Source organism: Salvia hispanica, chromosome 4, assembly GCF_023119035.1.
Source record: "Salvia hispanica cultivar TCC Black 2014 chromosome 4, UniMelb_Shisp_WGS_1.0, whole genome shotgun sequence".
Taxonomy (NCBI): Eukaryota; Viridiplantae; Streptophyta; class Magnoliopsida; order Lamiales; family Lamiaceae; genus Salvia; species Salvia hispanica.
Window position 1 is genome coordinate 38,318,254 of NC_062968.1, and position 15,067 is coordinate 38,333,320.

The following is a 15,067-nucleotide window of genomic DNA, read 5'->3' on the forward strand; positions in this document are numbered from 1 at the left end:
ACTATTTCAATTGATTCCATATGGTAACTTACTTTATACTCCCTCCGTTCTGCTTAATAGAGGCGGAACTTTTGTGCACGAAGTCTAAGAAATGGATGTTCAGCGAATTAAGTGTGTATATAATAAAGTAGATAAAGTTATGTGATGGGTGGCTTTTACTTTTTGAATTATTATTAAATATTAATAATATTGGTGTATTGTATTTTTTTTCTTCTCTGACTATAAAAAATTGAAGATAAATTCAACAAATTAAATGATGATTTTGAGAATTAAATGTTGCATTTTAAAATTAAATTCAATTTTACACGGAAAATAAATCTGAAGTGAATGTTTAACAAATTAAATGTTGCATCTTTTCATTTCTCCATAAAACAAACAATGAATACTTCTGTGAATCTGTGATTACAAAAATCGAATTGACAACATCCATCTGCTCCACTAAACCAAATCTGAATCATAAACAACCACAAAATACACACAAAATCCAACAATGCAACAATCTGTAGTAAAATTACTCCAACAATGCAACAATCAAAGATAAAATTATTCCAACAATGCAATAATCAGAGTTTATATCCAGTAACCACAAAAAAAGCACTACACAACTTGCACCATATCCAACAACTGAACCAAAAAAAAATAGAAAGATCTAAACCAACGAGTTCGATCTCATCTGACTACGGATCCAAGCAACTCTTCCCGAAGAGTCCGTTCACCCCTCGGTCTGCCTCAGCAACACATCTCTCCCAAAGGGCTTTGTCAACATCAGAGACGAAAAATCGCCTCTTAAACTCTTCCTAAGACAATATACAGTCGCAGTCGCTTGCATCGCCTTCAGCCTCGGTGTCATCGCCGTCTCCGCCTCCCGCCTCGGTGGTCGCCTTCGCCGCCAGCTACTCCTCTAGTGATCGGGAGCATCGCCTTTGCCGCCACTTATAGAAGAAGGAAACGAATTGAGAAAGAGAAGAGTGGCGAAATGAGAGGAGAACAACGCCGGATTACTCACCTACGGTTAGGAGATGTACATAGAGAGATGGGAGGCGGCGGGTTTCACATCTAGGGTTAGGAAATGAAGAGAGGGATAGTGAGAGAGAGGGAAGGCAGATAGTGAGAGAGAGGAGAGGTGGAGAAATGAGTTGAAAATTTTGGATTGGGGGATTTTTCATTTTTTAATTGTATAATTATGATAGTTAATTGTAATAAGGGGTGTTAATTAATTTTGGCTAAAATCTCATTAAAATGCCTAATTCTTACCTTATAATGACTCTATTACCTTGGAATTTCCCGAAATAGAAAAATGACTCTATTAACGCGGAACTGAGGGAGTATATAATTGGACGACTCTTATGTTTATATAAACCCACCGCTCTCAATTCATTTAACACTACAAACTCTAAATTCTATCAATTACTTACCATCGTTTGTAATCATGTTTCTCCTAAACCCAATGCCTCTACATCTGCAACCCAAGAATCCTCATCATCAATCACAACAAAATCGCTACCAAATTCTTAATGTCGTCAACGGGAATCTTCGTAGGTAATAGTGCCAACTTGAAATGCTCTTATGTGTGTCTCCACACACCAATTTCATTACAGGACCACAAATTCAACATCGACTTGTTTATTCTCCAAGTATAGGGCCCAGATGTTATTTTGGGCGTCTAATGGTTATAGGATTTGGGGAATATGACAAAAAACTTCCGATGGGACGATGAAGTTTACTTGGGAGAACCGACCGATCTTTCTGCAAGGGGGCGGGGGAAGATCACGCCGGATATCTTATAGCAACTTGTTTTTTTCTAATAGGTGTTGATCCGGGTTCGGAGGTTTTCGAAATTGTCTCGCTGCCATCCGACCAGAAGGACGCATCTGACACATTAGCACCAACTGATCCGCGAATTGCGGCGGTCATTCAAGCCTTTCATACGTTGTTTGACATTCCAAAGGGTCTACCACCACCTCGCCATTGAGACCATCCCATCCATATCCCCAGCTCCAACAAGCCAATGATTGTCAGGCCCTATAGATACTCATACTTTCAGAAGGCCGAGATTGAACGACAAATTTAAGATATATTGGCACAGGGGGTGAGCCAGCATAGCACGAGTCCATTCTCATCGCCGGTGCTGTTAGTCCGCAAGAAGGACGGGACCTCCGATTCTGCGCCGATTATAGAGCACTAAACGCCGCCACAACACCCGACCACTTTCCCATCCCTACGGCGGATGAACTTTTTGACGAATTGCATGCAACCGAAATCTTTTCTAAACTGGATTTATGAGTAACTTGAGTATCGAGATTATTAGCATATATACTTTGAGTCAAACTAGAATTCAAACTGTTTCAATTGATTCCATACGGTAACTTACCTTATATATAATTGGTCGATTCTCATGCTTATATAAACCCATCGCTCCCAATTCATTTAACACTACAAACTCATAATTCTATCAATTACTTACCATCGTTTGTAAACATGTCTCTCCTCAACCCAATGCCTCTACATCTGCAACCCAAGAATCCTCATCATCAATCTCAACAGAATCGCTACCAAATTCTTAATGTCGTCAACCGGGGATCTTACGGCGTCGTGTACCGCGCTTGGGATACGGAGGCCGGCGAAATCGTGACAATCAAACACGGATTGACGAGTTTGAGTTATTGGATGAGTTATTGGGAGGACAAAAATGAAGGACGGACTTGGACCGACTTCTTGGTAGATGTGAAGCAACGTTTCACGCCGGATCTGTACGAGGACTATGTGGGTCGCCTAACGAATCGACAATAAACGACGGTGGAGGCTTATCAAAATGCATTCGAGTCCGACCATCTAAATATCTCCAACGTGAATGATGCTACGCTCTCGTCTCTGTTTATGGCGGACCTCAAACCTGCTCTGAAACATGATCTATTGACGAAGCAACCAGAGTCTCTGTAGGAAGCCTTTGCCCTAGCGCAACAGGTTGAAACGTGTCAGACAATCTTGGCAACCCAGGTATCCCCACCAAAACCATTCTGGTCAAGACAGGAGTAGAGACCTTTGAAGGGGCCCTCGGACGAACCTAAGATCCAGATACCCCCACTGAAACCAATTCGTGAAGGTCAACTAGCAGGGACGCTACCTATTGTCCGGCTTAAAAAGGCAGAGCGCGAAGAACAGACTCGTAGGGGCCTATGTTGGTGGTTCCACGAGAAATATTCCCGCTCTCATTTTGTGCTAAGCGTTTTTATGCGCTTATGGGTGACGAGGAGGCGGATGATTTGTCCGACACAGAGGAACCCCTCAAGGAGACCGATGATGATGATAATGGTGAGACTTTGGTTATAAAAAGGTGATTGGACATTTGTGCATCCTCGCTCAATTCGCCTGATCGGTTACATCAATGCATCTGAGGTGTCTGTACTGATCGACATCGGCAGCACCCATAATTTCATCAAGCCCGCCGTTGCTGAACAACTAAGTTTAACTGTCCATCCTTTTTCTCCTTTTCGTGTCTTCTAAGGTAATAGTTCCAGCTTGAAATGCTCTTATGCGTGTCTCCACACACCAATTTTATGGTAGGACCACAAATTCAACATTGACTTGTTTATTCTCCAAGTGGAGGACCCGGATGTTATTTTGGGCGTCTAGTGGTTACAGGTTTTGGGGGATGTGACCAAAAACTTCCGCGATGGTACGGTGAAGTTTACTTGGGAGAACCGACCGATGCTCGCCCAACTTTAACTTACCATTTGTGGTCGAAACGGATGCCTCGGACTTTGGGATTGATGTCGTTCTTTTGCAAGAAGGCCACCCTATCACCTATTGTAGCAGGAAAATAGGCCCACGTCGGCGGTTACTCTCCGTGACCCAAGACGTTGTTCAAGACCGTCAAGTCACTACCCAGGATGAGGAAGAGAGTTAAGTCTTTGAGCAATTCATCAACAACCTTACAACACAATTGAGATTCAATTGATCTAGTTTATTTCTTTAGTGTAGTTGTAGTAGTTTTTTTTTTGCTTAGTAGTAACTTTAAAAAAAAATCAAGTATGGTTTGGAATTGCCTTTAATATATGTTAAGTATTTTGTTATTTTATTTCATTTGTTAACTCAAAAATTAAAAAAAAATAGTGGTGAAAATAGGGAATGATGAATTTTAAGGGCATAATTTATAGCGCTAGTACCGGCGTTGGTGCGGGCTAATAAAATACTGACATAAGAAGAGAAAATGAGAAATAGCAAATACAACTATTTTTATTAGACAAAAAATATTATTGGACTGATAATTTCAATAGTTAATCATTATTTTCGTAAAATTCATTTTTTTCAAATAAATACTCCACTAAATAATTCTCACTCCCAACAAATTTTACCTAACAAATTTATTATCACAAGACCAAGAATAATATAATTGGATAGTGTTGGAGGTGCGCAACCAAAATTAGTAAAATGCATACAATATATACGAGCATAGAATTCATATTCCTCTTGATCAATGACCACAATTACTTCATTTCACCATCATTAATCATTATACACATCAACGATCCTATATAAAAATGGGAGTGGACCCATTTTCGATCATCATACAATGGGATGAAATTATTGTTGATTACGGAAATCATACTAGTATTAGTACTATTTCTAACGCGATTAGGACAAACCCCACTGAGATTATGCATTAATTGCACATATTTGACAACTTTGTGCTGTTATAATTATCCGCATTCTTTGGTTGTATCTGATGATGGATGACTGTAATAATTTCCAATCAAGATAAGTACCTAACAACAATCATTGCTTTCATCATACATTCTTGATGTTTAGTAAATATTTATCCCCATAATAATCCTGATGCCTTTTTCTTACCGCGGGAAATGAAGAATTCTAAAATCAATGAAATTCATGGAAAAAATAAAGCTTATTAATTTGATTCACATCAAGTATGGTTTGCACTTTTCTTCCTGTGGTATTTATAACAGTCCCACTGTTCACAAAAAAGCTCATTCTTGATTGACAATAGTATAATCAGTGAGAAAGAGAAAAGTGAATAAAGTTTAAGAGAGAAAAAGAAAAAAGTGCTGATAAAGGTTCCATAAAAGAATGATGTACTTACTAATTTTAGTCGATGAACAAAATGAATTTGACTATTTTACAGAACGGATGAAATATTATTTACAGATGAATATTATTATTGATCGAAACTGGAATTTTCTCATTTATACATTAGTATATTAGAGTTTGAGTAATCGAGTGTCAAATTGGGTATGACCGTATGAGATTTCCTAGTTTTTGAATTTTCTGTAAATCAAATATTGAAATAGATGTATAATAGATTAGCCGAGATATTGATATTTGATCATGCCTTATTTCCTATTATTCTTGATTTTGATAATAAACAAAAAGGTAGGAGTTTTATTAGTAATTGCCAGTAATAATTTCGATGATCCGGTTTTTACTTACTACTGTATTTGCTTTCGACGTTTCTTTTTCTTATTATTGTGAAGCGACATATTTGGGAGCTCTAAATAATGCAAAGCAAAAATATAGTACGTGTATAATGTTTGTAGCCTATTAATTATGTACCGTTATCTATTACTCCTATTATAATTTCCTAACGATTAATCAAAAAGAAAAAGATCGCATTTCGAGGTCCATTTGCGCTTTCAGAAAATCTACTATGTGCCAAATCGCATTAGCCCAATTAATTTATTCTTAAATTCCAACAAAGATTGCTTGAAAAGTATATGTACTAGAATTAGAAGCGCTAACTGAAAGAATATGGAGTTGGACCTGTTGGGCCATTTATATAACTTACACAGAGTAATTTTAAATTTGAAAAAAAGAGAGAAAAAAAGGAAAATATTTCGTATCAACAAACTGGCATTGGCTCCTTCAATCCAACACCAAAATTATTCTTGAATTTTTTGTTACTGAAATCTGTGTTACCTCTATGCATCATAGCCACGAACTCATTGTAATCTATTCGGCCATCCTGCACCAAATCATCACAACATGTTACTGTCGAATTCCATATCTAATTAATTCAATAACCCAACAAATATTTGTAACAAAATGTGGCACTCACATTATCCTGGTCTGCTTCTTGAATAATTTCATCAAGCTTGAAATCTTGAATCCCGAAGTCCTCACAAGCTCGTTGAAGCTCGTCTTGCGTTATGTATCCACTCCCGTCTTTGTCAAAGTAAGAAAATGCGCGAATGAGATGATCATCCTTGTCGATTTTGTTCATGTGCAACGTTGCTGCGATGAACTCTCCATAGTCTATGGCACCATTGTTATCAATATCTGCCTACAGAGAGTTTAACACATGTGTAAGTGTTTCGAGCTTTTGAGATTCCAACTTTCCAAGTGTTGTCTCAGTATACTTACAGCTTTCAACAGACGATGTATCTCTGATTCCTCAAGATTAGCTCCGTATCTTGTTAGGCCAACCTTGAGCTCCTCGAAGGTGATGTAGCCGCTGTTGTCTGAATCTATTGTCTCGAACATTTCTCTTAGCCCTGCAATCTCTTCCTCGGAGAGACTCTCCGCAATTACCTGTATCGATACAAACACAAGCGTTACTACTGAAACAAAAGACATTAGTAGAGTAGTACTATCATTTTTCTTGATAGTATGTCACATACTCTTATAGCCATTTTCTTGAGCTTGTTCATGGCCGAGAAGTGCATCATCCGGCTCAGCACCGCAGAGTGAATAGGCTCGTCTGGAGCTACCCCGCCAACCTGCACCCATGGATGTGCTGCAACAAATTCAAAACTCAATCAACATTACACTTCACATTTCTAACCAAACATGTGTACTTACATAAAACTTGATGAGCAGTTATCCTTTTTTTGGGATCCCTTACAAGCATTCTTTTCACAAGATCCTTTGCACTCTCAGAGATGTTAGGCCAAGGATGTGATGAGAAGTCAATCTCACCATACAAAACCTCTTTGAATATCTCTTGTTCTGTTTCTGCACAACAATATGTGTCCAATACAAAGCATCAGAAATCAACTAGTAAAACATTGAAAACCAAAACTCATGAGCAAATCAAAATCTCACCACCCCAAAATGGAGGCACTCCACAGAGAAGGATATAAACTATAACTCCTGCGCTCCAGACGTCGGCCTCAGCGCCATATCGCTTGCACAGAACTTCCGGTGCAACGTAGTAAGGGCTCCCCACCACATCACTCAACACTTGCCCTAAATTCAATCAATCAACTAACTAACCAATCCAAAACTCTACCTCCTCAAAACCAATGGAAAATCTGAGTATACCTGGCTTGAAGAAAACAGACAAACCGAAATCTATGATCTTCATAGCCGAATCCTCAGCTCCATTAACAAAGAGGAAATTCTCCGGCTTTACATCTCTATGCATAACTCCCAACGAATGGCAAGCCTCCAACACACCTACGATTGTTCTAGTAAGTTCGGCGGCCTTCTTCTCCGAATAATGCCCCCTCTGGATGATCCTATCGAAAAGCTCCCCGCCTCCGCAGAGCTCCATCACGACATGGACCGCGACAGCGTCCTCGTACGCTCCTTGGATGGAGACGACGTTGTCGTGGCCGGACAAGTGGTGCAGGATTTCGACCTCTCTCCTCACATCTTCTAGATCCTCTTTCTGCACCAATTTCCGCTTAGCGATGGATTTGCAGGCGAATTTGTTGCCGGTCTTCCTCTCGGTGCAGAGGAACGTGGTGCCGAACTGGCCGTGCCCGAGCTTTTCGCCTAAATCGAACCGCTGTTTGAGGTGCCCTGTTTTGGTTTTGAGAACAGAGTCCACCTCGAGGCCTATGCTCATCTTCCTCTTCACGGCGTTAGCCTTTTTACGCGGCGGTTTCGGCTTCTCCGTCACGATCATGAACACTTTTTCATCCGTTTGTTTCACATCGATCGTCACTTTCTTCGGAGACGGCGGTGTCGTTGTTGTTGCAGCTTCGGCTTCGATTTTGATGGTTTTTTGACTAATGGCAGCGTTGTCTTCTCGTGATTTTGACGGCCAGAATAGGCCGTAGAGAGCGCCGTGATCGTCAATTTTTCCGTGAACGCAATTGTTTCCCATTGTGATGAAAACTGTTATCTCACAAGCATCATATGTAACGCTTCTTCAACTGAATAGGAACACAGGAAATGCAGCGTATATATGGAATTCCAGAATTCTAATTAAATTAAAAAATAAATTGATAGTGAAAGAGTGAATGTTTCAAAGGGGGGAAAAGTGGAAATTTGAGAAGGTGGCAAGATTATGAAATGAGAAGGAGGAAAGAAAGTGTGGAATAGAGGAAAAATGGCTAGTGTTGAATTATATTTATAATTTGGGTTTTTTTTCATATGTTGTAACGTAGAAAGTGTGTAAACCGTGGGTGGGTTTTGAATGTGTCGAAACACCCACTTTTCTTGAAATAAACGCAAATGAGAAATAGAGATCTTACAGTTAGAAACAATGTTTCAACTTTCCAAATTGCACGTACGCGTTGGATTAAATTTGTGTAATTATCTACTACTATAAATTATCTGTAAATTTGTGTAATTATCTAAAATTACCAAACCAAAAGACGTTACATAATTCAGATCGGATTCTCTATGCTATTTTTCGTAATTTGGAGTTTATTTTCCTAAACTTGTACGCCTTCATTTAATATCATTTAATGTTCTCTTTTGGATAAACACAAGTGATCTGATTCGCTATAATACGTTGAATCAGATATCATAATGTATGAAAAGAGACCTAGTTCTGTATTGAATATTTAATTAAAGCGTAGATATTATAATTAACAAAAAAGAAAAAAAATCCGACGACTTACGACTAATTCTAAGAAAGAATTGAAATAGTAGACCGCTAGCTAAAGGATAAATCTTTATATATATAAAGAGAGCGCCGGCGCCAGCATTGCATGCATAAGCGGCAGCCGGCTGCTGCGGCAGCGATTCCATCGGAGTATGTTTCCACCCAGCTGTATTCTTTACTCATTTCTCTACCACTTTTTTTGTTTTTGTTTTTTTTTTCAAGTAGGTATATATTTTGTTCATGTTACTGCGAATAGTTAGACTCTCGTTATAGTGCAGCAACACTAAACTTCATTTTAAATTGAAACCATATTCTATTAATTTTTTTCGATTATAATTTATTATAAAATTAATGGAGTATTAATGAGACTCAGATTACACTAATTTTTTATTCACTTTTTTTTCATAAAAACAAATATTTCCTCCGTCTATCATTAGGAGTTTCGGTCACTTTTGCACACTCGTTTTATAAAAATGATACTACCTCCGTCCCCCAAATTTTGACACAGTTTACTATTTCGATCCGTCCCTGAAAATTTGACACATTTTACTTTTTACCAGTTTTGGTAGTGGACCTCATATTCCACTAACTCATTACTACTCACATTTTATTATAAAACTAATACTTTAAAAGTAGAACTCACATCCCACCAATTTTTTCAATTCACTTTCCATTACATTTCTCAAAATTTGGGAGACGGAGGTAGTAATAAATAGTTAATGTGGAGAAATGGTAAAGTAAGAGAGAAAATAACTTATATAAAACTTTTGTCAACATTATTCTCTCAATTACTTTACCATTTCTCTACTTTACCTATTTATTATCATTTTTATATAACGAGTGCGCAAAAATGACCGAGACTCCTAATGACGGACGGAGAGAGTAATTTTTTAAAATTTATACCGAGTCAAAATAGTGGCTCTTTAAATTATGGACAAAATGAGTACATGCCAATATTTTTCTCATGATAGGAAAGGTCAATGTACATACTGGAAAATACGATGTATAAATTTTTCTTTCTTCAAAAATTCACGTGCCTTTCTGGATTCTGATCACTCTAAATTGCCGTCTATTGGAGTTTTGACTAAACAAAACGTCACATTGAAATTTGGGTGATGCGTTCATTCAGTGTTTGAAGTTTGAACTTTCCATTATTTCAGATAATACATCATGCAATTAATATAAAACATTAATAATTGTATTTATATTATTGTGAGACGTACATAAGGGTAAACGCATAAATAGTTGTGAAGTTGTGATATGCGAGTAGTATCACACTCGACCTTCCAAATAAAATTGAAAACAAACTAACACGTAAACGCAGAAGATATTATTCCACGGCACAAGCAACTATATCATTCTTTTTTCACACGTTTCTTCATTTTTGTAGTATATTATTTCCCTATTTAGTAGGGATATGTTGTCACAAATTATTATTGAGTTTATAGTATAATATTATTGTAAATATAAGAAATAAAAACAAAAACAATAATATGAATGAATGATTATAAAGAGAGAACATAAAAAACGAATATAACGAAAATTTGAAAATTTGCCACTAGTTTAGTTACCAACCATGTCTGGATGTCAATGCAGCCTAAAACTTATGGGCTCGCCAAAATAGCTCGTTAAATTTAGAAGGTTACTGACTGAAATTTTTTTGTCAGATAACATTATAATTTGATTAGCCCGCAACTTGAATAGACTGTTCCGGAACCAGATGAGCTAGCTCAGTGGGTTGGACCTAGGTGCACTATTGTGTATTCCTGTCTTATTGAACAATTAATTTGACAGTTCAACAATTATTTTTATAATATAAATAACTATAAAAAATAATATTTTTTTTATTTAATATACGTACATACTAATTTTTTTATTAATATAAGATAATAATAGGTAAATGAATTAGAAATTCAAATACCATAAGAAACCATTTGAATTCTAAAATACTCCAGGTTTTAAAATGTTTCAAAATATTTTAAAAATCTTAAATTAGATGGTCAATGTCATGACCCATCATAAACTATCCTTATATATGTTAAATTATTCAACCAATTGGACTCAATTATTTTACTGCTTAAGAGCATTAGTAATGGAAGGAGCCTTCCCATTCCATATCAGCATTTGTCCAAAGGGTCTATCTCCCTGTTATGGAAGGGCCCTCCTGTAGGACCCTCCCATTCCATTTCATTTTCACCTCATCAATATTTTGTTTTAATTATTTTTCACTTCTATATTTAATATGTTATCAAAATTAAATAAATTTAAATACAAAAATAATATAATACATGAAATAAATTTTAATTGATCTCATGTGACAACTTATTAAATAATTAGATGAAAACCTAAATATGTGACAACTTATTTATTTAGGAATACTAAAAAATTGATACTATTATTTACTCCCTCCGTCCGCGAATAGGAGTCCCGGTTCATAATTACCATAAATGGTAAAGAGGCCCCACATTCCACCAACCCATTCCACTCACATATCATTTAAAACTAATATATACAAGTGGGACCCCTATTCCACTAACTTTCTTCCACTCACTTTTCTTAACATTTCTTAAAACCCGCACCGATAAGAAATGGGACTCCTATTCATGGACGGAGGGAGTATTTAATAAATTTATTGGCCCACTAGTAAGCCCAATTAGAATTAATAAAAGAAGTTTAAAAAATTAGGGTTATATTTTTCTTCTTCCTCACTCACAGCTGCTCTTTTTCTTCCTTCAGGTATTTCTTCTTCCTCTATCTCTCTTTCTCTACTCCTTCACAACAAAATTTAAAAAAAAAAAAAAAAAAAAAACCTTGAGAGGGCCGATGATCGGCTCTTGCTCCACAATGGATGGTCGATCAAAGGACCCTCGTCATCGGCATAGGCCGATATATCGGCTCGTTGGGGGAGGGGGGAGATCGACGGCCCGTTCACCGCAATGGTTGGCCGATGAGGCCGATGGGGAAGGCCCTCCCATCGGCCAACCATTACTAATGCTCTAAGCAACCTACAAGTGTATCTAATGCAACAATGCAAGTAAGTATATCGTATCCTGAGACCAATGTGCTAACCTAATAACCATGGACCAATCTTAACTACTATAAAAAATATTCAAAATAGTTTTTTATTCAAAATCAACTACTTAAACAAAATTAAATTAACACAAGTGAAACTTGGGCATTTAAATACGATTTGAAAAGATGATATAGATGATAGTAGAATTCTAGTATTGTCACGACCGCACTTTCTAAGGATAGAAAGTCCGGTTAATCGCGACTAGGGGAGGATAAAAGAAGCGGGGAAGAAAGGGGAAAACTGTGGCACAACTGAACTTGAACTGAAATAACTTGGAATATATATATAAATCAGAGTGCATGGTAGAAGAGAATGAAATCTCGACTTTTACATTGCAGCGGAAGAGTCAAGAGCAGATGACATCGTGTATGGAGACACGACGCATCCAAGTACTATTCTATCGAAGGATCTTCATCGTCTATGCTCAACACCGCCCGCCGTCATCACTGCTCAACCTGCACATTTTTAAAACATATGCAGGGCTGAGTACTTGGTGTACTCAGTGGACAGGTGCCGAAATATTTTTTTACTAAAAAACTGATTTTGTCAAGTCACTCCTAAGTAAACTCGGGATTTTAAGTGAAAGATCCGAGAACACTAAATCATTTTCCTTGTCATTATCAAAAGCGATCTGCTGTTCTATTTTCCTGGAACTTATGCCATATCTGATTTAACTCCTGGTGAAACGAAGTCACAACTCCTGGTGAAATAAATTCACAAACTCCTGGTGAAACGAATTCACAAACTCCTGGTGAAACGAATTCACAACTCCTGGTGAAACTAATTCACAACTCCTGGTGAAATAAATTCACAAACTCCTGGTGAAACGAATTCACAACTCCTGGTGAAACTAATTCACAAACTCCTGGTCTAGTAGGGACATCGCCCTTGCTAGACAATCAGATAGGCAAAGTTCAAAACAAAACATGGCTTGACATAACTTTCAAAAAACTTCCTTTCCTCATAAACATTTTCGACTAAACTTATTTCTATCGGTCAAAGCCGAACAAAATATCAACGAAGGCTGACAGTTCACAAGCACCCGTAAAGCAACACATAATGTCACATAACTAAATAACATCACTTTCACTTGATGTAAATAGCACTCATCATAAAATATTGTTCATGAAACTGTAAATGTAAACTGTACTTTTCATATCACCTTGGCACTCTTCATAAAACCCATATTTTAAACATAAAGGCAACAATCGTATCTTAAATAGAAAGCCCACCTCGTTCGCTTAAAACTCCTTAAATTGATTTTTCCTCACTCCGCCTTTACTTGCAGAGATAGCCTTTTGAAAGCAAAGAACGTACTAATAAGACTTAAGAAGTTCTCATACTTATAGGAATGCATGCCCCTAATTAATTCTCTTATCCTTTGTTCACTTCTAGGAATTTTTTTTTTTAGAAACTTGCATATTAATTAAATCGGGAAATTTAATTAATAGCACTTCTTTATTAAACTTAATTATTTTCGTGGCTCGAGAACGTCGTCTCTCTTTCCTCCTATTTCTTAGCGGCCGTCCGAGGCGTCGCGGGGCGGCGCCGGTCGGCTTTCGCGTCTCCCACTTTACTACTTTATTTTCCCGGAATCTAAATAAATTATTTGGAAATTAATTAATTGAGTTACATCTCAATTCTTAAATAATTCCAACTTCTCATAATTAAATCTTGGCCCAAACAATAAATCTCTTGGCCCACTAATTAAATGGGAATATCTCATCTCCTCATTTAACTCATATGGCCCAAGCTAAAATAGCCCATCACAAAATATACTCTTTAATTAATTCCTATGGAGCTTAGCCCAATTCCCTCTCAATTCATTAGGCCCAACAATTAATTAAATTGGGAGTCAATCCAATTATATACTCCCCTTCCACCGTGGCTTCTCCCTTAAAAATCGATTCCCAACTTAGAACATGCAGCAGCGGTTTTCTACTCTCTTCATAGGCAAAATCGCCGTCTCTCCGACGAATCGAGGCCTCTCTGCGTCGCCGGAGCGTCGCCGGCTCCGCCTCTTCTCCCAATTTTGCACATTTACCCCAATTTAGTCCAAATCTCAAAAATCCCTAAATTAGAAGAACAGAGAAGCAGCGACGGTTCCTATCCTCAGCTCGTCGCCGCCTCCGACGAATTTTCCACCGCCGTTCTTTCCTCGAGCTCTCTCTCTTCTTCAAGTTATCTCTCTTCGTCGAGCCCTCATTGTCGGGGTCTCTCTCTTTCTCCGGAGATCGCAGCGCCGCCGCCGCCGAGCAAGTGTCGGGGAGCTCCTAGCGTTGTGCGTACTCTCTCTGGCTCGCGTGTTGGAGCTCCGAGGTCCGCCGTCGCACCTACGCCTCCAGCTTCGGCGAGCAGGGCCGCTGCCTCCGTCGCCTTCTAGGCGAATCCAGCGGCAGAGAGGAGGGCCTCGTCTCCCTCTTCCTCTCTCAGCCGCCTCTGTAGCCGCTCCGCGGAAATTTTCGGACTCCGTCGACGCTCGCTCGTCGCCCGCCAGCCCCTTCACCTCCCATTTTCTCCTTTACTCAATTTCTTTAAATTCTAGTAGATTGGTGATTGATGGTATTTCGTATGATCTTGTTGGAGTATTTAAATTCCATGATCCAATCTTTTGAGTGCTCACTAGAATGATCTTTGGCTATGGTATTAAAGTTCTAATTTTTCATTTGGGGCTTTTAGCTCATTGTGTAAAGACTTGATGGCTCTTGCTACTGATCCATACTTGATTGTGAGGATCCTATGGAAGTTCTAAGTTCTTGTGCTATCTATTTGTTGTTCTACATGATGCAAATTTTTTGGTTGTGGTGTTACCTAAGTTTGATGAATCCTCTTGGGTGGGACCGATGTCCTGCCTCAAACTCCCCCTTGCTCCTTCTCCCTTCCTTGCTATATTCCTTGACTTATTTGGTGAAATTATAGTGTTGAGAATGAGGGGAGGAGAAGGAGATTGGGGCTGCTTATATAGGCTTCCATTTTGGCAGTTTGTGCTTGAGACTTGGAGGCAAAGGCTCCTATTTTGGGGCTGCCAGCTCTACCTCTTTTGAGTTTCATGTTCAAGTCATTCTTACTACTTTGGTGTATGTGTGGCTGTCTCTCTCTTGGCTGTTTCCTCAGCCTTGATCGATGGGAAAACTAAAATTTTGCTCATGTCTATATTGGGTTTGTGTAGAGGCTCATTCTACTAAGCTCTCTTGTCTTGGTTC

At 38.2% G+C, this 15,067-nt stretch overlaps 1 protein-coding gene and 1 long non-coding RNA gene across 3 annotated transcripts; both read right to left on the reverse strand.

The window, feature by feature from the left end:
- Positions 1-5,754: 5,754 nt before the first annotated feature.
- On the reverse strand, positions 5,755-8,258 carry LOC125185495 (calcium-dependent protein kinase 26-like). Of its 2 annotated transcripts, XM_048082023.1 has the most exons (7): positions 7,276-8,258; positions 7,057-7,200; positions 6,814-6,966; positions 6,633-6,748; positions 6,376-6,543; positions 6,071-6,295; positions 5,755-5,977 (listed from the first exon to the last, which is right to left on the reverse strand). In XM_048082023.1, the coding sequence occupies exons 1-7, from the start codon at positions 8,063-8,065 to the stop codon at positions 5,855-5,857; spliced, it is 1,719 nt and encodes a 572-aa protein (XP_047937980.1). In that variant the 5' UTR covers positions 8,066-8,258; the 3' UTR covers positions 5,755-5,854. The 2 variants fall into 2 exon arrangements, with proteins under 2 accessions (XP_047937980.1, XP_047937981.1); XM_048082024.1 differs by lacking the exon at positions 5,755-5,977 and having other exon boundaries at positions 6,131-6,291.
- Positions 8,259-12,121: 3,863 nt separating this feature from the next.
- On the reverse strand, positions 12,122-14,759 carry LOC125219859. Its single transcript, XR_007176218.1, has 3 exons — positions 14,676-14,759; positions 13,097-13,159; positions 12,122-12,319 (listed from the first exon to the last, which is right to left on the reverse strand). It is a non-coding gene; the product is annotated as an uncharacterized LOC125219859 (long non-coding RNA).
- Between the last annotated feature and the right edge of the window lie 308 nt (positions 14,760-15,067).

Bases quoted from the DNA above. Each gene is read 5' to 3' on its own strand.
- LOC125185495 (XM_048082023.1), bottom strand. From the start codon at position 8,065: ATGGGAAACAATTGCGTTCACGGAAAAATTGACGATCACGGCGCTCTC. The intron at 6,749-6,813 runs GTAAGTACACAT...AATTTGTTGCAG, and splicing joins AACTGCTCATCAAGTTTTAT to CACATCCATGGGTGCAGGTT. The intron at 5,978-6,070 runs GTGAGTGCCACA...GATTTGGTGCAG, and splicing joins AAGAAGCAGACCAGGATAAT to GATGGCCGAATAGATTACAA.